At 32.1% G+C, this 25,287-nt stretch overlaps 1 protein-coding gene across 6 annotated transcripts in view; it reads right to left on the bottom strand.

The window, feature by feature from the left end:
• The window catches only part of LOC145293808 (adenosine deaminase-like), a 130,335-nt gene that overhangs the window by 34,553 nt on the left and 70,495 nt on the right, over positions 1 to 25,287 (bottom strand). For 3 of the 6 annotated variants that reach the window (XM_080140391.1, XM_080140392.1, XM_080140390.1), the window contains 6 exons: positions 23,496 to 23,557; positions 7,851 to 7,973; positions 6,880 to 7,121; positions 2,969 to 3,090; positions 1,782 to 1,853; positions 407 to 576 (listed from right to left, as the gene is read on the bottom strand). In XM_080140391.1, the coding sequence (XP_079996517.1) occupies positions 407 to 576; positions 1,782 to 1,853; positions 2,969 to 3,090; positions 6,880 to 7,121; positions 7,851 to 7,973; positions 23,496 to 23,557 (791 nt within the window). The remainder of the gene's footprint in view (positions 1 to 406; positions 577 to 1,781; positions 1,854 to 2,968; positions 3,091 to 6,879; positions 7,122 to 7,850; positions 7,974 to 23,495; positions 23,558 to 25,287) is intronic. The other 3 variants (XM_080140387.1, XM_080140388.1, XM_080140393.1) reach the window with 2 other exon arrangements.

Consider the following 25,287-nt stretch of genomic DNA (forward strand, 5'->3'; position numbering starts at 1 on the left):
CAGTAGTGCTACACCGGAAGTTAGGAAGTACTGACTATATCCCTGCGATCTAATTATGCTGTTCACTACTAAGACAATATTGTATTCTGATTCAATGTATTTTAAAGAGATGATAAAGTGGATATTGATGTGGTTAATGATCTGGGTGTGCCAAGTTCAAACCCAGTTCGTTCTATAGCACAACTTTGGTAACCTTCATCTAGTCCTTCTGTACGTAAATAATTCTAGAAAAAATTAATGAAAACCAAAACAAACAACAGAATTCACAGATCAAAAAAGTTGTATCCAATACAGATTCATATGAAACTAATTAATGATTTTGGACCATGAAAAAGAAAACAAAAAACATTTGGAGTAACATTCTAAAAGGTTTCGAAAAGTCCCAAATATTTACCGAAACTCTTACCTCTTCACTGGATGATCCTTGATCTCTCCTTTGTAAGCTTTTGTTTTAAAACTGGAGGCAGGACACACTTCAAGATGGACTTTGTCTTCCTTAATTCGATCATAAAGTTTCTCATCTTCCAACACATGGTAACCATGACCAATACGTTCAACATGCAATTCATCCAATGCCTGCAACAAATGAATTGTAACAAATGTAAATCATCTTCCTCAACAGGAAAACAAAAATTAACAATCAAAATTTTAAAAACCGGAAAATTAAAAAAAAATGTAAATTGCTAAATTGACCAGAAATTGTGAATTGAAAATTGTCCTGAAAAATTTTCTGTTTGGTTTTAAATTTGTTTGGAACAAAAAAAAAAAAAAAAACGATCTTTATCGTACACTTTTTTTTTACTATCAGTATCACAGCTTATCGAGGAGAAGGTTTAATAAGATGGAGATGATTACTAGCGAAAAGATGAATAACATTATGTGACTGTTATTCTCATCTTCATAGTTGTTATTGTTTCACCATGTTTCGGCCAACTCATCCTGTGGCCTTCTTCAGATGATTAACCACGACATGCTGAGTCTTATAACTGTATCTCAAGTAATTATTGCCTTCTATAGTTGTTGTCTCACCACATTTTGGCCAAGTAATCCTCTAGCCTACTTGGATAGGATTGAAACCATTATCTTCAAACAATGCTCACCTGGAACTGTATCTCTATCCACTGTGCTACAGACCCCGAATTACTGGGGATACAGTTGCAAAACTAAGCATTTCTATCCTGTTGTGGTTAATCACCTGAAGAAGGTCAGAGGATGAGTTGGCTGAAACGTGGTGGAACAACAACTATGAAGATGAGGATAACAGTCCCGCAAAATAATGAATACACAAATTAAGAAACAATGAATTTCAAAAAATAAATATAACACTATGGGAATACTAACATTAATCATGAGTTGTATCTGGTTATTTTTATCATAAATGTAATTTGTTGATATTAAATTTGAAGATGACTATGTCTTAATCAGCATGAAAGCAAGCAGTATATCCCATAGCTGGGAAACCATTGCAATGATGCTCTGTCGATGGAAATCCTACCTGATGCTGGGCACATGAAGAGAGAAAAAAAAAGGTTTTATTTCATTGTGGAAAAAAGACGAGTTCTTGCTACAAATGTCTAACAAGGATGAACGAAAACCTGGAGCTCAGTTGAGCAACTTCCATGGAAATAATGAGTAGAAAGAGACTAGCAACATCTCTTCAATGAGAAAAGGGTTGTACTTTGTCAAAACATGAAAGAATGCTTGCAAATGAAAACTATTTCTGTTTAGAAAAATAATTTAAAATAGAGACAAATTACTAAAATCCATTTTTTTAACCTTACCTCAATAATATTAGCTGCAGTTCCGACTTCCCCAGCATGTGCTGTACGGTGGATTCCAATGGTACGAGCTTCCTGAAAGATCAATTTTGTTTGGATTTTTTTAGATAATTTAACAATATATTTCTAGTGAATAAATAAACCTACAGTGAAAGTTGAGTAAGAGAATAATACATGTTTAAGAAACCATTTCACTAACCCTAACGCCCATAAAAATTGTGAATATTAGAAGAAATATACTAACATAGAAACGGTTTACAAGATTGTAGTGAATGAAAATTATTATCATGAGTTAAAAAAATACTCTAGAGTACTCTGTTGTTGTCAGTATAATAAAGCATGTACTACAAGTACAGTCCACTTATAAGTTTTTTTAAAGGGATTTCAGGAACAGATTATAGGCACTGCCTCCCATTTGAAAATTCAGTATCTTAATAATATTTCAGATTTGCATTGAATTTAATCAATAGCCATTAGACACCAACTAAGGAAGATTCCATGAATTTTTTAATATTTCTTATCTTAAATTTAAAGTCTTAAATTTTAGATATTTCTAGAATCCAAATTAAATAATAGATTTTGATCAAACTTTGAATAAGGATTCCAAATACAAGGGTTAGTACCTTTTATATCTTTGTAATGACAGGTGAAAATGATGCAAAGCTGTTCTGTTTGGGAGGATTAATTTTACCTATTCTGGGACGAGTATTCTCCTAGTACACATACACATGTGATGTACTGTGAAGACACAGAATCGGTAATGTAGTAGTTCACGTTGCAATTTCTATTAACCGTTTACATGTTCACTAATTTCTATTAACCGTTTACATTTTCACTAATTTCTATTAACCGTTTACATTTTCACTAATTTCTATTAACCGTTTACATGTTCACTAATTTCTATTAACCGTTTACATTTTCACTAATTTCTATTAACCGTTTACATTTTCACTAATTTCTATTAACCGTTTACATTTTCACTAATTTCTATTAACCGTTTACATTTTCACTAATTTCTATTAACCGTTTACATTTTCACTAATGTCACAGAATATTCTTTCATTCATTGAGAAAAGTTTCCATGTCTTCACTCAATCATTTTGTTAAATTGAAAGAAAAACGATTCAGTTGAAAAGAAAAAAGATTCAATTGAAAAGAAAAAAGATAAATGATGATGAAACTGATTTTACCTGGAAGACCGTTTTTAGTGGACTTTCTGCATCTGTGATGAATTCAGCTCCAGCAATATCGATTCCTACCACATAATCTTTACGGAATTCATCACTCAGCAGAAGAACTTCATATGCATTTTCTGACATCAAAAATAAATACTCATGTCACGAATAAATTATATAGAATAATTGGAATATTTTAAGCATTTTAATCAATCATGTTTATTTTATACCAACAGTTAAATGACAGTTTTTAGTGTTTGGCAATAACAGAAAAATTATAAAACTGTTTGTCTTTATGCAAAAGTTTCTAAAGATTTAATAAATTGAATGCTAAAAAAGTGAGAAAATGTTTTCTTCAGTTTTACTTTTGATGTGGAAGGATTTATCATATGAAAAAAAATAAGTAAAGAATAAGAATTTCTCTAAAAAAGTAAGAGAAAAAGAATACATAAAAAGTAACAAGGCAAGTACAAAATGTATTAATTAAAAATCAAAACAAAATACAACATAATCTATCTATCTATCTATATATATATATATATATATATATATATATATATATATATACATAATGTTCTTAATAGTGGGACCCTTGGAAATTCCAATGTTTTCTACATCAATCTGTATAATTTACAGTTTACTATATTTCTTTTGAAATTATGTCAAGAAAAATGGCTTTCTTCTCCTGAAAAAAATATACATGATCAGCTATTTTTTTTATATAAACAAGCCGCATGTGTGTGGTCCCCCTTTGGTGCTGCATGCGAGATGATGCCACAAAAAATAGTGAAGAAATGATGAATGTGAGAAGTGAGAAGGGCCAACGTTGCCGTCACATTTTCACCAAGTTTCAGAAAAATCTAATGCATGGGGCAAAAGTTATGGGGTAAAAAGTCATTTTTGCAATTTTAAGGCATTTATGACCCCATTTGAGCTCCTGGGAATGCCGAATCCTAGTGAAAAATGGACAAACATGGAAAACTACTATTTAGACATAAATATCAAGTTTTTGAGTAATATGAAAAAAGAGCTCCAAAAAGGCATGTTTTTTTAATCATTAAAAGTCACAGAGGGATGCGAACCAGAATTTCGCCAGAGTCACCTATACTGAATTAATATTAAGAACAATGACCTCCACATTTTGGCCAAGTTTCAGGAAAATCTAATGGATGGATCAAATGTTATGGGGGAAAAAGTGTCATTTTGGGGCATTTTTGACCTCTTTTTAGCCCCTGAATATGCCAAATCCCAGTGTAAATGGAAAAGTGCAGTTTCAGGCCTTAACACATGTATATTTAAGTTGACCACTCTGAAAAATCACTATATAGTCAGAAATATCAAGTTTTTGTTGAGAAATATGAAAAAAGAGCCACAAGCATTATAAGTCCCCGGGGACGTGAACCAAAATTTTGCCAAGGTGACCCATACTGAATTTATATTAAGAACAATGGGCTCCATATTTTGGCCAAGTTTCAGAAAAATGATGAATCAAAAGTTATGGGGCAAAATGTGTCATTTTTGGCCATTTTTGACTTTTTTTGAGCCCAACGGGAATTTTTGCAAAAAAAATTTTTTACTGTGCACATCTATTTAATGACATAATTTGTGGCAAAATTTCAGTAAAAACTAATGGATGATTATCTGGAAATCATTCGGACTTACGGATGCACGGACGCGACTGAAAACATAGGTCGCTCTCCGATAAATTGGAGGACCAATAAATAGAATATGTCTGATTTATTTATTTATTTAAAATTGTATCAAATTAATTCTTTTTAAAACAACAAATATTTTCTGTCCTGTTACTGCAAAAATAATTGTCAGCTAATCATTCTTCAATGAAATGAATGTCATTTTTTGAAACATATCCAAAATGTATTTATTTAAAACTGCTTTAGTTGATATCATGACAGTTTGGTTTTGGAACAATTCATTTTAAAATGGCTGAAGTAGAATTTTTTAAAACTTAGTCACATCAGAAGATCATTTTTTTTTAAATGTTGTGTGATATGTGATAATGTACATCCGAACATGAAATGCCTTAGCGTATAGTTATTATATTGTTATGCACGGGTTTATTTATATCTCTTACCTTGCATCATCATAATAAAAAGAAACAGTACTATTTTATATCTTTACATCATTTTGCCATTGTTTGTAACTTTCTGGGAATTTTACATCTTTTTATTCTATAAACAGTTTTTCTTTATTGTTTTTGCTTTTTTGAATCTTTTTCTTTCCTATAATAATGAGTCATCGCTTATTAAAGCCAAAAAGCCATTCATGGACAATAGTTAAAGTTTGTCAGTTGGATGGTGAGACATCGTGAGGATTGAAATTTGATTATTTAAGATGGTTTTAACAAAAATAATATTGGACCTTAAAAAGATCATGTTATAGTCAGTTGGGAAGCAACCTTATGGTATGGTGTTCCACAGATTGGTAGTTCTAGGAAACAAACTTTGCTCATGGATATTCTGTGTAGTTTTAAGTACACTGAGGAAGAAAAAAAAACTACTTACAGTAGTTGTAGCTAGACGAGTTTGGAGCTCAGTCGAGCAGCTACCATGAAAAGTAAGCAGTGAGGCTGTAGGGAAAAGAAGAGGGCATGCCCACTAGATTTCAAAGTTTGTTTTATGCTCTATCAAGATAGGAAAGTCAGTTTAATTTTTCTGTTTATTCATTTTTTTCTTTTCTTTCAATGACATTTTTTTACCAAAAATTGTTTGTTTTAAATCTAATAACAAAAGTAGGTCAATTGTTTTATAACCTACTTTTGATATTTGATATTTATAAGAAATAAAAAAAAAACTAACGCGTCATGGTTGAGATATAATAGATGAAATTGATTGTATTCTTTCACTCTAGATTTTCACATTATAAACTATTTACCCAAAAATTTTGATTGGATATGGAACTATAAAAATTATATTGCATCATCTAGATTTTGGAATGTTTTCAGTGGATTAGTCGAACATAAATGGAATACATACATCAAATCTGTTGCCAAGGCTGCTGGACAAATGGTCGGATCCTTCTATCGATCCAGTAGATATCTCACTGCTGATGCAATTCTCTATCTATATAAGAGACAGATACATCCAAGGATGGAATACTGTTGCCACATATGGGCAGAAGCTGCTAGAAAAGACTTGTTCTGCCTTGATAGGGTTCAAAATAGACTTTGTGGCCTGGTGGGAGATGTCCTTTTCTCTTCCCTGCAACCTCTATCTCACAGAAGAGATGTTGCGAGTTTGTCTCTGCTTTATCGTTATTTTTATGGAAAGTGTTCGACTGAGCTTCAATCTATGGTCTCCCCTCGCCAAACTTTCACAAGAAACACTAGACTAGCTGAAAACATTATCAATAATTTTACCCACTCTTTATCTGTGCCTAAACCTAAACATAGATTCCATGATCAAAGCTTCTTTCTTAGAACTGCACGCCTGTGGAATTGTCTTCCGTTTTCCTGCTTTCCAGCTGTCTATAATATGGTTGTCTTCAAGTCCAACGTGAACAAGTTTCTGATGAGCTGTTCCACTTAAGTTAACAAATTTACTGAACTTCCATTACTATCGATTATTATATTGTCCTTTTGACTACTCTACACTCTTTAACCCTTATCCTTGAGTGGCCTATCGGCCTTGATAAGTGGTGACGCCTATGTAAAAAAAAACATCAAAATAATGTGGTCTTTATTTGAATATTTAAAAATGTATGAAAATAAAATTTGGGAAAAACTGAGTCACATATTGTTGTTGACTATTTAAAATCTGGGCGCAACAAATTTGTTTTATTTCGATTTAAACTTCTTTTGTTTCAAAAATGAATCCATTTCAAAGAATTTATAATCTCCTATTTTATTAATTCTATTAACTGACAATGCCAATTTGTAAGTATTTTAATATGAGTTGAAAATCTCTCACCTGGCTGATCACGCATGCAGCAAAGTATCAACCTCACTTTAATATTGTGTTTCTTGCAACCTTCTTTGAGTGCATCAGTTGTAATTCTAACAATATCACGCACTTGCCGGCAACGCTCTGTCTCCGAATCTGGATCTACAAGGATATGTGGTGCCATGCGAACTTCAGCATAATAGATCTTTTGTTTGGCACAATCTTCACAGAATTCTGCCACAATTTGTTCCAATGCCTTTTGATCTCCTCTGCAAATAATATCACATTCAACTTTATAGAAAGAAAAAGACAATTATAATAAGATCAAGAATTTGTCCAGAAATTATTACTTTGAATGAAATGTGCAGAAAAATTAGTCAAAACTAAGAAAATCATTGCTGTATTGATATGCATGGACAACAAACTTATTTGTATGTGATTTCCCCACAAAAGTTCATATTTTAACAAAAAAGGTATGTAAATATTTTGAATATTTTTAATAAGAAATTTAGAATACAAAAAATAAATTGGGAATTTTTTTTTTGGCTGTTATTATTATGGCTGCTGTAACTTTTTGATCATTTTCAAGACCACACGAACCCCTGGTGCATTGGATTAGAATGCTAAGTATTAATTCCAATTGACCATCTTTTGAAAGTTAAAGGTTAGATTTTCAGAACAGGTGATATAAAGAATATAATTAAGAATTACTTTAAACTTCTACTTAGACATGGCTGACGAAAGGAGAGCAGCCTACTCCCATGGATTAAATAAAGTGTTCCATTGCAAATGCTGTACAGATTCCATAGTTGACAAGATGCACTTAAAGAAAGTTGTCGGTTACTTCGGCTGAAACATTGGGAGAGTAACATCCAAGATGAGAGGAGTCAATTGAATAATCCAAATAAAACACAAAAAACACTTTTGAAATAAATCAACCCACAACGTAAACTTGATTCTAAAGCTTCACTGTTTAAAAAAAACAAAAAAAAATTTACCTTATAATTGGTAAAAAATAATCAAACACTTCCAACATTTTGTCCAATCCTTCTTCTCCAGTAATTGTCACTTTATTTTCAAGTTCTTCAAGTGTTTTCTCAGGTAAATCAATTTCCCGGCGCCTAATAGATAACAATAAATAATTGAAAAGATTCTGAAATGTTTGCCTTACAAAGATAGAAATGTTGTCTCATTGATGTCCACATTTTTTTGTATAATTTATTATCCAAAATCTTTTGTAAATACAATATCATTTGATACTAAATATATAAAACAATATTTTCAAAGATTTATTTGACTGAAAGCATTCATTTATACTATATAGAAATTAGGCTGGTTATAAGAACTATTTACCCAAAAATTTTGATTGGATAATATCAGGTTTATAAGAAAATCCTTTCAGTTTTTAACTTTTAAATTCAGATGAACATATCTCGGCTCAAACAAAAATTTATTGATCAAAATAAGCACCATCAGAAGAAACACACTTTTACCAATGCAGAACAAGTTTATTTATGCCAGTAACATCAAAATGTTGCATTCTGGTGGCGATGAAGTCACTTAAGGCATTTTTGATATTGCTTAGGGTTTTGAAGCATTTCTCACGCAAGTTGTTGAGATGCTTAAATAGTCACATGACAAGAATAAACATTGCGTAAAATTAACAATCTTATCTATGCATTGTCTCCTCAATTACACATTAATTATGATTAGTCAATGGCATTCATTTTAATTTAACACAAAATCTATTATATTGGACCAATTTGTGATCCAACTTTTCGTCAGGATCTTTCAGCATTTTATGTAAAAAAACTAGAAGATACTGAACTGATATCCAATCAAATTGCAGCAGATAACAATATTCAATCATGAATTAGGTAAATCATTAAATTCATTAAGTTAAAAAAAAGTTATTATACTAATTTTAGAGTTTTAGGATAGATAATTCGGTCTCCCAAACAGTGTAAGAACTGTTTTATTTTCTTTTTCACACTATATATTTTCTCTAACCCAACCATAACATAACTCTAAACCGAATCTTAACCTAACTGTAAACCAAACCCTAACCTAACTGAACTCAAATTTAACCCAAACTTATCCTTACTAAAACTTAAAATTAAACCTAACCCTAGCCTAATTCTAAACTAATTCTAAACTAATCCTAACTTAACCCAACTTTAAACCTAACACTACACCTAACCCTACCCTAACTCTTACCTAACCCTAACTTCAAACTTACCTTAACCTAACTCTAATTCTAAACCTAACCCTAACTGAACTCTAAACTAACCTTCACCAGTCTGGTTGAAAAGCTGTACTAGTATATACATAAAAAAAAAAAATTATTGATACAAAAGGAAATTAACTTTCTCATAAAAAAATCTAACAATTGTTTCATTATATTTTCGTCAGAAAAGAAAAAATTTTTTATATTGTGAATTGTTTTATATGGTAACTTTAAATATTGTTTCATTATTTCTTCCTCGTTGAAAGCGTTATCTCATTTTGATTTTGATGCCAGGTTATTTCCCTCACTATAACAACATGCAGATATTTAAATGTAATGTGAACAAAGATCTTGCTGCCTAACTCCTCGCCCAAGTTGCCTCCTATAAGTCTAGCCTCTATCACAGTTGCTGCTTATGCTTCCATGGCACTATTCCTTGTTTGGGATGAATAAGTTTACAAAAATAAAATAAAAAATAATAATCTTGGTTAACAGCCAGTCATAAAGAAAGATGCTAAGTCTAAATTCAAAACCGCCACTACATAAAAACTTGACTTGTTATGGAAATCTCCACAAAAATTTACACCACGTTGACATCACATTTTATGTAAGACACTATTTACTTTTCAAGCTATTTTTAAAATAAAATGAATTAGCACAATCATAAAAGTCTATTGTGCATAAATTACAATTAAAACATTTGTGAAATAATTACAGTCTCAAAAATGATGTTAACTGATGACATCCTGCTGCAATGTAATCCACTTTTAAAAATGAAAGTAATAACAGATACCCATCCTTAATAACATTGTTAAATTTTAATCTTATGAGCTGTGGTTGGCAATTTTACTACATAAATTGCAGTTGTCTGTGTGTATGTTCAGCTAAAAGTAAAAACTAAAAACCAAAGAACCACAAAGTTGGTATATTTTTTATTTGCATTGCCCCAGATGAATAATATGAAATTTAGAAAAAAATTATTTATTTTTTGAGGTTCAACTGAGCTAAGTTTCTTCAGTGGAAGGGGGAAGGTCGACTTTTCAATCATTTTATTCACTAATTTAGAAAAAAATATGCTGACTCATTCCTTGAGGAATCTATACATAAAAAGCGTTGTTAGTATGTATGTGTCCAGCTAAAGAAGAAGGAATAATATGATCCCCCCCCACTCCTACCCTTATAATTTTATAACTGCCATTAATAAGCGGGAACATAGTGGAATATAAGACATTTTTGAAGATAAATGACTAAAATTTTTTAAATTTCATTAAAAGATTAATTTCTTTTACTAGCGGGACCTATGGAAATTCCACAGTGGACTCTTTCATGTGTAATTTATTGATGTTGGCATTTTTGTGGATGTTCCGCATAAATGGAGACACCCTGATATTATTGCAGTTCTTTTGTTAAAACTGCAAAAGTATATATCTAAGCTAGTAGGGACGCCCGGCATAACCTGGTCGTAAAATATGTTTAAATATGACATTTTAATTTATGCAGATTTTGTATATATTACTATAAGAGTCAATTTTCGATCCATTCTTATATATTATAAATCTGTGATTTCAAAAAAAAAATATATCCATATGGCTTGAGTGCATCAGCTTGAATTGAAACCGAAACCAAAACTTATGAAGAAAAAAAGAGTGTATGTATATATAACTTGAGTTCTTTCAGCTATAATCGAAACAGAAACCAAAACTGATGAAGAATTCTTAGTAAAATTATTTATTACAAGAAATGGAAAGGCATAATAATTAAACAACAGACACTCGGAAGAAAAAAAAATATAAATGTGATATATAGGGACTTCTAAACGATTGTGAAAATTGGAAGCATGTTTCCGTGACGTCAGATTTGTGTTAACTATACGAACTATGGAAAAGCAGAAGTGACTTAATGATTTTTTAAAACCTTTGTTTATCTTCAAACTGCAATTGATAATTAATCTTTGTTATAATTTTGTTAGGTTTTAAGATTTACACAGTTTAATGATTAATAATATTATAAATATTTGTATATTAAATATGAAATACGGTTTTACTGAATGTTCATTTGGTTACCTATGGGGTTCCATATTTTGTTCAGTACAAAGAGACAAACAAAATATGAGGGGGGGGCATACAAAATGCTTAATATTGTGCAATAATATTTTCAAATTGGTTTTAATCTGGCAATAAAATAGCTGACAAGAGTCATGTTTATATTAAAACTTAATATTTAAAAAAAAATTTGAATACAATTAATTAAAAATCTATGTTGTAACAGAACATTTTGAAATAATGGAATTTTAATCGTTTTAAAAATTAATTAATGTTTACGAAGTTTCTTTTTCTTGGCAATTCAACTGATTATAGTATATAATAATTTGAAAAAACGCTATTTAAAAAAAACAATAATATCAAGTTTATATCAATTTTTAAATTGCAACTTCAAGGTAAATTTTTGTCCAATATGTGTATTTAAATTTAAAAAAATAAATGTTTTTTTTACTTATTTGAACTCTTATGTTTCATAATAAATAGAAATTTCGATAGATTTAAATAAATTTTGTTTGAATTTCGAAAAAATAAATACGGGGGGGGGGGGGCACGCACTAAAAACATATTTCCCCTCGTATATTTTACGAAAACTGCATTTTATATGTAATTTTATTCTAAAATATATAAGTATCGAAAATTTCACGAAAATCTGACCATTAGTTGATTTTTGTTAGATTTATTAAATACGAGTATGTTTTCACGTTCGGAATGTTTACTACATGGGAACATTATTTTAAAGCGCCAATTATAAAAACACGATTTTCGTCTCGAAATTTCATTATTTTCGTTTGATGAAAGAAATTTTTTTTAATTATTACTGGTTTATTTTGCCCTTCTTTTACAAATGGTACAAAAGTTATACTGATAATATTAATTTATAATAAAGTTACATCGTGTTACATATAGGGTGGGGTAATTCTGTGGTGATTTTTGGCAGTCCCTAGTGATACAGAAAATAACTTTTTTGTGTGAAAATATTAAATAAACAATGCTTATTTCAATGGTAATATCGGTAGTTAAAGAAATTCATTTTTCTCCGAGTTATATCAAATTCATTAATATGGACTTTAGAGCTTTTTTCGTAATGTTCCTGTAAAAATTATTTTATTTATTTTTTTTATTGTTACAAATTACGATGCTTTATTTATATAAAAAAAGCAAAAATAAATTCTTGCGTTTTTATTTACTACTGAAAATCATAACTTTAATAAATGTATTTTTTGTTTAAATAAAATAATACATTTCCACTCAGATTTAAATAAAAATGAGTTCATTATATTCCCCGATCATTATTTGATAAATACTGAAAATTTCATTAAAATTGGTTAATTCTCTGATTTTTGGTGGATTTTTAAGTAAAGGGAGGGGTCAAAATGTTTATACATTTTGAGCATCGCCATTCATTTTGCCCGTACCTAACAAACCCAGTTTTGTTTCGCTAATAACATGTGGTTAAGTTCGAGGTTTCATAACATATACATCTGGGCTTTGTTTATATGTTACAGCAATTAGTAGTAGTAGTGATAATATTTTTAATTAACAAAGACATCAGCGTCTCTCTCTCTCTCTCTCTCTTATGTAAAGAAAAATAAACAATGAAAAAAACAAATAAATGCTCAATTTTTGTCCCCACTGCCCGAGAAAGTTGTGTTATCATTTTTTATTACGGAATAACTTAAAATCAATTATTTCTTAACAACTTTTGAAAGATAAAACTCTAAATTTTATAGAATTAAAAACACATACAGCGGAGAGAATGCTAATCGAATGCTGCCTTGAGCATTTGTACATGTGTATTCTGTAATTAATGTATATTCTGGAATTAAATCTCAACCAATCAAATTTGTCGGAAAAGAACACACATGCTATTGTATTAATATATAGATTATTTTTTGGGTTGCTGTACAATTAAAAACTGAAATATTAAGTCAAATATCTTATAGACTTGAAAGTTTCTTTGTTTCATTTTTATAGAAATAAACAAAAGATGCAGCAAGAAAGGAAATCCACTTATTGAATATCATTTTTGTAAAAACATTATTTCTATCAATTTTTATTTATTGCGGACTATTATCCTCACCTTTTCTTAGTTGTTTCACAACGTTTCAGCCAACTATTCCTCTGGTCTTCATCAGGTGGTAACCGCAATGGGATAGGAACTTTGAATCTCCTGATTGCATCCACTGCAATTACTGTGTTTCGTAGTTGTTGTCGTCTCACCACGTTTTGGCCAAGTAAGCCTCTGGTAATCGCTATCCTCAGACAATTCTCACCTGCAGTGAATGCAGTCAGGAGATTCAGAGTTCCTATCCCATGACGATAAATAAAATTAGTCCAGAATAAATAAAAATTAATAAATAATACTCATCTCAATAATGAATTCCAATTAAAATAATACTTGTTTCTATCGTTATAAAGTTAGGAATGTGTCTATGACATGTATAAAATGAAAAAGAAATTCCAATTAATTACATACTATATATGTTTTTATTTATTTTTAAACCTCAAGTATTAACTTACTTGAGGTTTAAAAATAAAAAACATTCCGCTCTACTAATGTATTGAACACTTTTTATCCTTTTTTCATCACTTTTACTTCTGAGTTTATATATATATATATATATATATATATATACAGAGTGGCCCATAAGTCACTTTACATTTTAAAAATTGAATAGCTTTTTTCTATTAATATATTTGGATTTCTCTTTTCAGAATTATAAAATAGAATCTTTGGAAACTTTTGATATGGATAAGTTTGCAACAGAAAAATGAGTGAAGATAATTAAATTTTACTTTGAAGGTGGAAGGTTAATTGTTGCAACGCAAAGATATTATATGTGCCATTTCAATTTCCGACATCCTCCTAGTAGATGTGCAGTCATGAACTTAGTGACGTGTTTTCAAGAGCAAGGCTCTGTAAATGATAATTCAATGTGGACGAGGTTGCACAGTGTGTACACCTGAAAATACTGAAGATGTGAGGCGTAGCATTGAAGAGAACCCAACCACATCTATTCAAAGGCGTTTTCAAGAATTTGCGTTTTCTATATTACAGCATTCAGAATTCATTATAGAATGTTAAATTGAATTTTGAAAAAATCTTAATGCTGCAATATTTTAAGTTATAAATTTATTATATTTTTACTAGAATACCTTGTCTTTTTCTTTTTCAGTTTTAACAACTAGTCCTTTTACTTTTCTAGTTTAATCTTAACCATATTTCTTTTCATGCTCGCATTTTTCTATATAATCCATGATTTTTACAGGCTTGTAATAGTATTTACTTTTTTGTGTTCAAAATCATTTTGTATTACTAGCAGGAATTGTTACCTACACTGATGATTGCGTAAGCATAAAACACTAGAATATATATAGGTGTAAATTAATAATTATTTTATAAATATACTAGCAGGACCTGTTAAACGGCGTTGCCCGGTGGGAGCATGGACCTCCCCTCCCCACATAAAAAATTAAAGTATGGCTGTTGTTGTTGTTGTTGTTGTTGTAGCCAACCACCAACCTCCTTATATTAAGAACGGTTTTCAGAATAGATACTCCCAACCTCTCAAGAAGAATGGCTTTCGGAATAGACACCCTATTTTGTGAGTGGGGGTGAGGTTGTCAAAAAATTTGCTTAAAATATAACTTTGATAATTGCTGTCAGGATTTCCATGCACAAATAAAATGAACGAATGAACAAAAAAATTTGGTGGTTGCGGTGTTGGTCAGTTCGTGCATACTAATCATGGCAGGCAGGGTAAGGTATTTATGTTGGCAAGACTGGAGTTTAGGTGGCCAAATACTCTCCAACCCTCTGTCACTTAAAAGTGTAACGAAGTAAGGGTGTGGGTAGGTTGATGCCCCCCCCCCCGTTAGGAAGAAAGGCAAAACCACTTGGTATCAAGTTGTTTATTTAAGAAACCTGAGAACTCTGTGTGTTAAAGGTTAACAAACACTGTATTTACTAATTGTTTATTTGAGTTCGATCAGATCTTTGAAGCGAGCCATTGTGTTATTTTTGTAAATGATAATTTAGATTATGGACTGAGAATTGAATTTCTAAACAAAAAAGAAATAATATCCATGTGATGTTTAGAGGGCGATTTAATTGTTTATATATATATCAACAAGTCAGATGGACAAAAAAGGAGAATGCCCAGGCATTTCTTGGAGAAGAGATGCGCAAAGAGGAACACAGTCAAAGCAGAGTTGGCTCTTGACTTGACACATTTCTTCAGATGCCCAGAGACCGACACTCCACAAGGTTACAAGCTGATGCCTTTGACCATATTCTTATTCTAATAACACATCGCTTCCTTAAGGACTCTGAAAGAATTATAAGAACTGTACTGTTTTTTTTTGTTAATATATATTTGGTGCAGAATCGTTTTATCCTGTTTTTTTTTTCTTTTACTACACAAAAAAATCCACGGCTCTCTTTCGACGACGTTCGTCGTTAAGAGGGTACACAACAAATTGGTCCAGGATATATAACTAGACGATCAACCGATAATTCGGTCACTTCCCCATACCAGTAACTTTAGATGGCCAAGAATTATCCTCAACCGGCTGGTGAAAGAGTGGGGGTGACATTTGGTAGCCATTTACCAGGATTATCGAAATCAGGAAGAAGATGTGTTAGCTAACCAAAAAAAAAAACAAACAAAAAAAAACAGGAGGTTTACTGTTTATAACAGGTGGGACCTCCCAACAAGCGAGTCAACAAAAAGCAGCGCAGAACCAGGAATATCTTGGCGATCAGGTAGGAAAACCACTATTTTCGTTTTTTTCACTTCCTTTTTGCTTTGTCATTGTTCGTTTTTGGACTTCTTGTGGGCTTTTTCAAAGAGCGCTTAATTGTTTTTTAATATGGAATCTACTAAGGCTGCAGAGGAGTTGGGTCGTGGGATTGAAGAGGGGGGTCGGCTAACACCAAAACTTAATGTAACGGGATCCAGAATTCTACTGTTCACAGGTTTGGCTGTGGAGTTGGGACCCTGGCTCAAAGCAATAGAAAAGAAAGGATGCATCTATAACCTGCCGGGGCCAATATGATCTTACTGGCGTATGACTATACCGAGGGCGTTGCCTCAGAATGGATTGGGGGAGTATTTGGATAAGTACAGATCCCAAACCAACTGGGAGAGGTTTGAACATGACATCCAGCAGCACTTCGGCAGTCACTCGAGCCGAACAGAGGCAGCTCGGGCGCTGATAGGGGTGAAGCAGAGGGATGGAGAATCTATTGCTCACCTAGAGGGACGCATGAGCGTTCTTGCTAACGTAGCCTACCCGGATCAAGATCGGAGAAATGATCCGGCTACCCAGGCCCAGCTGGCAGAGTTCTTCACGGACGCTTTGAGTAATTCTCTGTTGCATGAGGACGTGGCAAGAGCAGAACCTAACACGTTGGAGGAGGCCTTTGCACAGGCTCGATGAGCTGAAGCTCTTCTCCAGAGATTAGGAAAATTGGAGGAGAACAAAACAGACTGGTATAAGGTCTGCTACGGATGCAGTCGACGAGGACACATCCGAGCAAAATGCCCTGAGCTTCAGAGTTGGGAAGAAGAAGCCATGAATCCAGAACACCGGGACTTAAGGGTAGGGGGAAAATACATACCCCCATCCTAACTTTAAGAGGGGTCTATTGTGCTTTGTTTGCTAGAAAGAAGGGCACAGGGCACATGAATGTAGGATTAAGGACAGAAACAATCCACCCAGAACCAAATTAAAACCCAGGAAGACTCCAACAAAGAAATCTTTAAACTAGTTAGGGTCGCCCCAGTAGCGAAAGGGCGGGTGACCCCTAGGAGAGATAGGAATGTTCGGAAAAGCATAGATGGGGCTTTAAAATTAAAATGCTACAATTGCGGAAAAGAGGGGCACTATAGTTATCAGTGCAGAGACGGGGTGCACTGTTTCAACTGTGGCTGCCCGGGACATTCAAAGAGGGCCCGTATGTTGAAACCTAAGTGTTTTAAGTGCGGCAGTGAAGAACACTTAATTCGGAGTTGCAAGGCAAAAAGGTTCATACGGTGTGACGAGTGTAAGGTAATGAGGAGGGAATCAATAAATACTGTGGAGCAGAGGTGTCGGTGGATACACTCCCCCCCAAGCTATACATCTATCGGATGGTGTTTGGGCAGTTGTCTCAACTAGTAAGCAAAGGCTGACGAAAGTCTGTAAGGGACAACAACGAGGTGAAATACTTATTCATCCACCTATGACCATTATAGATTTACCTATGAGTTGTGCAGCGTTTGGCCCAACTATGGAGATCTTGCCGTCCTATAAACTTACAGAGAAGTTTGAGCTCCAGAATGAATTTCTGTCATTAATTAAAATACCGCGTGTAAAGTGGTCGAAAGTATGGACCCCTATCACTAAGGAATTTCCGAAGATAGAAGCTCACAAAATTCCACCTCTTCCACCAGTCGAAAAGACCGCTATAAGCGAGTTAGTAGATGAGTTACGAACAGTGAAGAGTAATAACGAACAAGAAAAATGGCGATGGGAAGAAGTAAGTAAATGGTTATATCCCACAATAATCATCTTGGTCGTGATGATGATAATAGCTTTTCTAGTGTATGGGAAAAGGAGAGTAAGCCACATCAACAGCATCCCAAGGGCTAGAAAAGATGCTAATAAAGTAGATGAGGATGAGGGTAACCCTCAATTAGAGCGCTTAAAAGGAAAAGCCCATTCAATGTTTGAAATGAATAGGGATGAGCATGAAGTGGGGAACGCTACCATGGTTTTTGATAATGCCACCAGTCCTGATCAATCTGGTACGGAACCAAGACTACCAACAAACCCCGCATCTAATACCCTACCAACATTGGAGATACATATGTGAAGAAGACTGAAGCCGGGTAATCAAGAAAGAGCTATGGAATGAAATCCGGAGAAAAATGAACTATCAAATAAATAATTGCATGCGTCAAATATATATATATGTATGCGTATATATATATATACATATATATATATATATATATATATATATGTAAAAAAAAAAAAATATAAAAAATAATAATAATAATGAGGGTTCTGGACTCTTCTAAAGCCATAATGAACTGAAAGCAGATTTAAAAAAAAACCACAAACTCTGAAAGAAAACTTTTTGCATGTGCATGAAAGATAAAGCTTTTAAAATTTTTCTTCTTTTATCAACCAAATAGCTAAATATTATGAATTGTAAAACCACAGAGATTCCCTAGTATTAAGGCCAAGTAACAAGAAGTGGGTTAGAAAAAATATTGATCTCAATATTGTTTCTTTTAAGTAGGGGAGGTAATGTAACGAAGTAAGGGTGTGGGTAGGTTGGATCCCCCCCCCCCGTTAGGAAGAAAGGCAAAACCACTTGGTATCAAGTTGTTTATTTAAGAAACCTGAGAACTCTGTGTGTTAAAGGTTAATAAAAACTGTATTTACTAACTGTTTATTTGAGTTCGATCAGATCTTTGAAGCGAGCCATTGTGTTATTTTTGTAAATGATAATTTAGATTATGGACTGAGAATTGAATTTCTAAACAAAAAAGAAATAATATCCACGTGATGTTCAGAGGGCGATTTAATTGTTTATATATATATCAACAAGTCAGATGGACAAAAAAGGAGAATGCGCAGGCATTTCTTGGAGAAGAGATGCGCAAAGAGGAACACAGTCAAAGCAGAGTTGGCTCTTGACTTGACACATTTCTTCAGATACCCAGAGACCGACACTCCACAAGGTTACAAGCTGATGCCTTTGACCATATTCTTATTCTAATAACACATCGCTTCCTTCAGAACTCTGAAAGAATTATAAGAACTGTACTGTTTTTTTTTGTTAATATATATTTGGTGCAGAATTGTTTTATCCTGTTTTTTTTTTCTTTTACTACACAAAAAAATCTACGGCTCTCTTTCGACGACGTTCGTCGTTAAGAGGGTACACAACGAATTGGTCCAGGATATATAACTAGACGATCAACCGATAATTCGGTCACTTCTCATACCAGTAACTTTAGATAGCCAAGAATTATCACCGGCAGTGGAAGGGTTCCGAGGTCGATGATCATCCTCAACTGACTGGTGAAAGAGTGGGGGTGACAAAAGGAACTAAATTCCTGTAGTCACCTGTATGGTACCATGGAAACATGTCAACGGTATTAAAAAAAACACTATAAACAGAACGTTTTCTCTAAATAAACAATTATTATTTATTTTAAACAATATATAAAGAATTTTGTTTATATTATAAACAATATAAATAGAACCGTTTATAATTTGAAACAATGTAAACCTTTTTAAATCTAAATTTTAGAAAACAGAAACAGAAATTTTATTCATTTTTGAAAGAAATATTGTTCACAGCAAGTTAACAAGGTTTGTGACCTATTTGCGTTTAAATTTATTTTAAAGTATTTAAAGTACACACAGGTATTTTTCAATATATATATACATAAAAGCAAATTACAATTGTTTTTTTCCTCGTGACCTATTTGCATTTAAAAATAAAAACAAAATATTTAACACAAGTTATTACCCGTGTAAGCCCTCAGAAATTTTTTTTTAAAAATCCTCTTTCTCCCTCTCTCTCTCTGGATCTATCTCCATGTATACTTGCTTAACCAAATAAAATGAGTTCAAAAACTTAGCATGGCTACGATGATGATGACACTCCTCTCTCTTTCTTTGTCCCTCCCTCTCTCTATGTACCTTTGTGTAACTTGTTCAACCAAATAAAATGAGGATGCTCCTCTCTCTATATATGTAATATATATACATACATACATACACACACATATATATATGTATATATATATGTATATATATATATATATATATGTAATACATATATATATGTGTGTCTCCACATATATTTGCTTCCTCTTGCTCGCTGCCCTGTTTGTGCTTACATGCTTGTTTATTTATGCAGAGAAAAAAGGAGTAATAAACATTAATATAGTAAATGAAGTATTATATTTAGGAAATAAAGAAAAACAATTGGTTTGTTTTAGGTTATAATGATTGCAGATTTCAGTCATGTTTGTTAAGATCCAGCGTGTTCATTGATTTAAGATGTGTATTACCGAATAAGCAATTAAGTGTATGTTTATGAACCAGTTATGAAAGTAGACAGGGCAGTATATGTATAATGTGTATATTAGTTCTCGGTGTTGACTGGTGGTGGTATGAGGACTTTGAATTTAGAAGGAAAAGTAGTAGCTACTTCCTCTAAAGATGTTGGCGATCATGCTAATGTTTCTCCTAGGATGTAATGTAGGATTTTATTATAACAAATAAATGTGTATAAAACGGCGTTCTAAAGTTACCTAAGATGGTGGATAATAGTTTAGACATAATAAATTTGTATGTGGCATCTGTCATTGCAAACCTCTGGTAATTTGGTCCAGTGGGGAATTTCTGCAATCAAATATTATATATGGAGATATACACATAGAATTAAAAAAAGAAACGCTTATATAATAATTATCATATATATATATATATATATATATATATATATATATATATATATATATATAATTTAGTAAAAAATGTAAATATATATTATTGGCAGGAATTGTTATACTATACTGATGATTGCGTAAGCATGTAACACTAGTGTATGTAGATCTAAATTAATAATTTATATATTAATATATAATTTAGTAAAAAACGTATACATATATTTATTACTGGCAGAATTGTTACTCTACACTGATGATTGCATGAAACACTATAATATGTAGGTTTAAATTAATAATATTATACAAATATATATGTACATATAATTAAATAAAAAAACATATATATATATTACAGGCAGAAATTGTTACCTTACACTGATAATTGCGTAAGCATTAAAGTCTAATGTATGTAGCTCTAACTTAATAATTATTATGCAAATATATATGTACACAGAATTAAATAAAACAAAAATGTATATATTAGGTTGGTGTAAAAATGTCGTTTTTTTTAATGTTCAACTTCAAAAGATCATAACTCCTTTCATAATAAACTTTATTAATTGAAAGAAGAACCATTAGAATCGACACATTTTTGCCAACGAGAATTAGCATAGAAATCCAGAGTTCTGGAAGTGATGAAGTAATTGAAGATTGATTCGGCATCATCTCGGCTTCTTAAGCATTTTTCATGCAGGAAGTTGTCTAGATGCTTGAAAAAGTGATAATCAGTGGGTAAGAGGTCCGGTGAATATGACGAATGAGACAGAGTCTTTTAGCCCAATTTGTTCAGTTGAGCAACATGCGGGCAAGTAGTATCATGGAGGGAAATTGGTCCATTCATATTGACCAATCTCGAGCGCATACGTTGGAGCTTCTGGTGCATTTTGTCAATTTGTCAGCAGTACTACCCCACCATAATCGCTTCGCCCAGATTCAAGAAGCTGTGATGGATGAGACCGGCCACAAAACAGGAAGTGTTGTGGAGCTTCTCCAGCATCTAACCACCGTGCCGAACATTGCCGGTTGTTGTGGAGGATCTACTTCTCATTACATATCACAATCCACTCAAGAAAGGGGTCTGTGTTGAGATATAAGAATAAAGGGGAAAGGATGGAGAGTTAAAGATCAAGATAGAGATAATGGAAGACTAAAAAGAATAGCATCCGTATGCATGTGTAATGACCATCCGTATGCATGTGTAATGACCATCTGTATGCATGTGTAATGACCATCCGTATGCATGTGTAATGACCACCCTAAATCTTAAGCATACTCTTTATCTGTGCCTAAACCTAAACGTAGATTCAATGAACAAAGCTTCTTTCTAAGAACTGCACACCTGTGGAACTCTCTTCCATTTACCTGCTTTCCAGCTGACTACAATATGGCCGTCTTCAAGTTCAATGTAAACAAGTTCTTGATGAGCCGTTCCCCTTAAGTAATCCAATTTACCAAATTTACACTTCTAACGATTACTATGATATTGTCCTTTTGACCACTATACACTATTTAACTCTTATCCTCGAGTGGCTCTGGGCCTTGATAAGTGGGGATTCCTTTGTAAAAATAAAACAACATACTAGTGTGTATAGGTTCAATCACAGGGGAATGTAAATTTGACATATCTGTGCTAAAAGACAGATTTAATCGGGGTTATTCAGTTATAAAAATGCTTTTAATTTTACTAGAATTTTTTCATGGTAGAAAGTGTACAATTTAACAAATGAAGGTTCGTTGGAAAGGTAATCACCTGAATTGTGTAATGGGCTATGTGACATTTGCCCCTAAGGTCGCATATTAAGGGGATCATCCAATGTCTAATTTAGGCACTTTTTTACAGCCATAAAATGTTTTATAGTCATTTGTTTTCCTGATATTTCCCCAAAACCTCTGGCCTTGATGGAGGGGAGACTAAAACTTGCTGCTATGGGTTCAAATGATCTGTAATAACAGCAAGGGAAGACTTGATTCAAGATATTTCTCATATGTTATATATCTTTGGTTTTCATACTTAAAGTAAACTTCAGAGTGTATAAGGATTATTTGATACTAGAGATATTCATAATTGTACCTTATTTCCAAAAGAGGGGAGTTATTTCAGATCATTTGAAACCATAGCAGCAAGTTTTAGTCTCCCCTCCATCAAGGCCAGAGGTTTTGGGGGAATACATGTTTATGAAAAAAATATGATTATTCAACTATATTTCACCATTTATTTATGTCAATCCTTTTATTTATGAAGCTCGATGTATGTTAAATATAACTACAGAGCATATACAAATAAACAACAAAGAAAATATAAAACATACTCTTTTGATTTGTTTTTTTTTTATGCATGTAATCACGCCCATATTCTTTTATTTTCTTTTAAAATTACTGAGTTCTTCTGATGAGTCAGGGTGAAAAATATTAAAAAATTGATATAATAATTATATAATTATTTCTGTGCTACGAAACAGGTGCTGTCAAGAATTGAACATTTTTACATGCCGAAGAAAATAAACGGTAAGATAAACAACATCTTTGGAATCTAGAGTACAGACTTTTTGTCATTTATATATATCCTTCAGGAAAAGAGTTCACATTAAACACTACGATTTTTTCATGGATAGTTGTGTTCCTTAGTCAATCACATCACTTCATTTGTTACAAATACGGAAAAATGAACTTGGGAGAGAGAGTGAGAGAGAGAAAAAGAAGATGGATAAAGTTATTAACATAGACAATGATACAATACTGCACTCACTAGTGAAGTCTTAATTTGGAAGTGTTACAACTACTCCAAAAAAGCTGGATGCAATACAAGAAGAAGCTTAATGGAAAGTGGTAATGCCAAAGTGTATAGAAATTAAATAACTATCAGAGTATTGTCCCAAAAAATGTGTATAAAGTGAAAAAAGGATGTGAACTTACTTGGCAATATCAAGCAATGTTTGAGGGCGGATAGCTCCATCAAGATGGACATGAAGTTCAACCTTTAAATACAAACACAAGTGAAATCACATTAAAGTAAGGAATGAAACAAAATGGCTGAAAAAATTAAAACAGTATAAGAAACCTTTTTGAATCTTACAAAATTTCCAAAGTGCATAGTTATTGAATCACAGAAAAATATATTTCTTTGTAAACTGTCAACCTTTTCTTTATTTGAAGATCAAACCCAAAGTTGGTTAAAAGTAAAAATTAAGAATGGAAATGTCTTAGTGGAATGTGCAAAACTTTAACATTGGAGAAGTGACATAATTGAAAATATAAGGTTTATCTAATTTATTTAAACACCTTGGGACATTACCAATGTAAAGAGTAAAATCTTGAAGCAAAATTTTCTACACAAAGAGTTGAACATTGTTAGTCACTCTGATACTAGATCTAGCTTAATTAATTAGTATCCATTTTTAACATCCACAAGTGGAATCACATCTCTAGGTTCTAGACAAGTGAAGTTTGTAATTATATCTTCTGAATGCATACCGGATGGTTAACTCATAATCAGTTTAGTTAGTGAATTTGTATGAATAACTTGCTGAACAATTCAAGAAGGAAATGAAATGCAATTTTTTAATCAAGTGAAGCAATAATATAAAACATGTGTGAAGCTTTCACATTTTTTTGGAACAAAAAACGTATTTCGATGTAAATGCAGTCACACCAACAAAAAATTCAGTATACAGTATACACCTGCTGCTTCTACATTCTTTCTAATAATAAACAATAGCTCACACACACAAGTGTAGATATCAACACATACACACACCAATATATAGTAACGGGAGAATATAAAAATAATAAGCAAACCAACTAATGTAATAACAACAGACTGTAATTTTCTATTCTATGAAAATTTCAATTGTATTATCAAGAATTCAGCCAAAATAAGGCCAACTAGATAGAGGAATGGAAATTATCATTATTTTTTGTCATTTGTGAATTTGACTATAATGACGATAAAAATATACCTTCATTGTGAATTTGACTATAATGACGATAAAAGCATACCTTCATTGTGAATTTTACTATAATGACGATAAAAACATACCTTCATTGATCCCTAACATTAACTCAAGACTACCAGAATCAAGATAGAGACCCTAAATGCAATCTTGTCTTATAATTGAGACTCCAAATATTCTTAGGCTGAGATGAATGCATAATAGCTTCAACAATGTCCCTAAATTATGGTTTAACACACAAAAAAGGATTATTTTACATTGTGAAATGTATTATAAGACTCCATTTATTTATGACTTTTCAAAAAGTTATTGCATCTTTAAATACATTAACTTTTAGTCAAGTCATCGTTTGAAGATAAAATTAGTTCAAATGCATAAAAAACTGCAATCTTGAAAACTAATTCTTTAACATGGTCATGGGTGAGTAAATAAATACCTTAACCAAACCTTATTCATTTGCACAAAATTGCAAATAAGCCCAACCCAAAATAATTCCTTTACAGCATAAATATGTACATGGATCAATATAAAAAAACAATTTTGCACTAAAAAGAAAATTACATTTTTTCAAAAATACTTGCAGATGTTTATGGCTTTTTCCAAAAAAATTTATAAGTTTTTATTTTTAAGAATTAAAACTCCCCACATGTTTTCCAAACTTTTACACATCTCAATCCATTATGATAGGAAATGGCATTGTGTCAGATGAGCATACCAATTTTAAGTTCTACTGCACTTCACTAATAGCCTTAAAA

The sequence above is a fragment of the Euprymna scolopes genome, chromosome 15, assembly GCF_053919585.1.
Source record: "Euprymna scolopes isolate OS-2025 chromosome 15, ASM5391958v1, whole genome shotgun sequence".
Classification (NCBI taxonomy): domain Eukaryota; kingdom Metazoa; phylum Mollusca; class Cephalopoda; order Sepiida; family Sepiolidae; genus Euprymna; species Euprymna scolopes.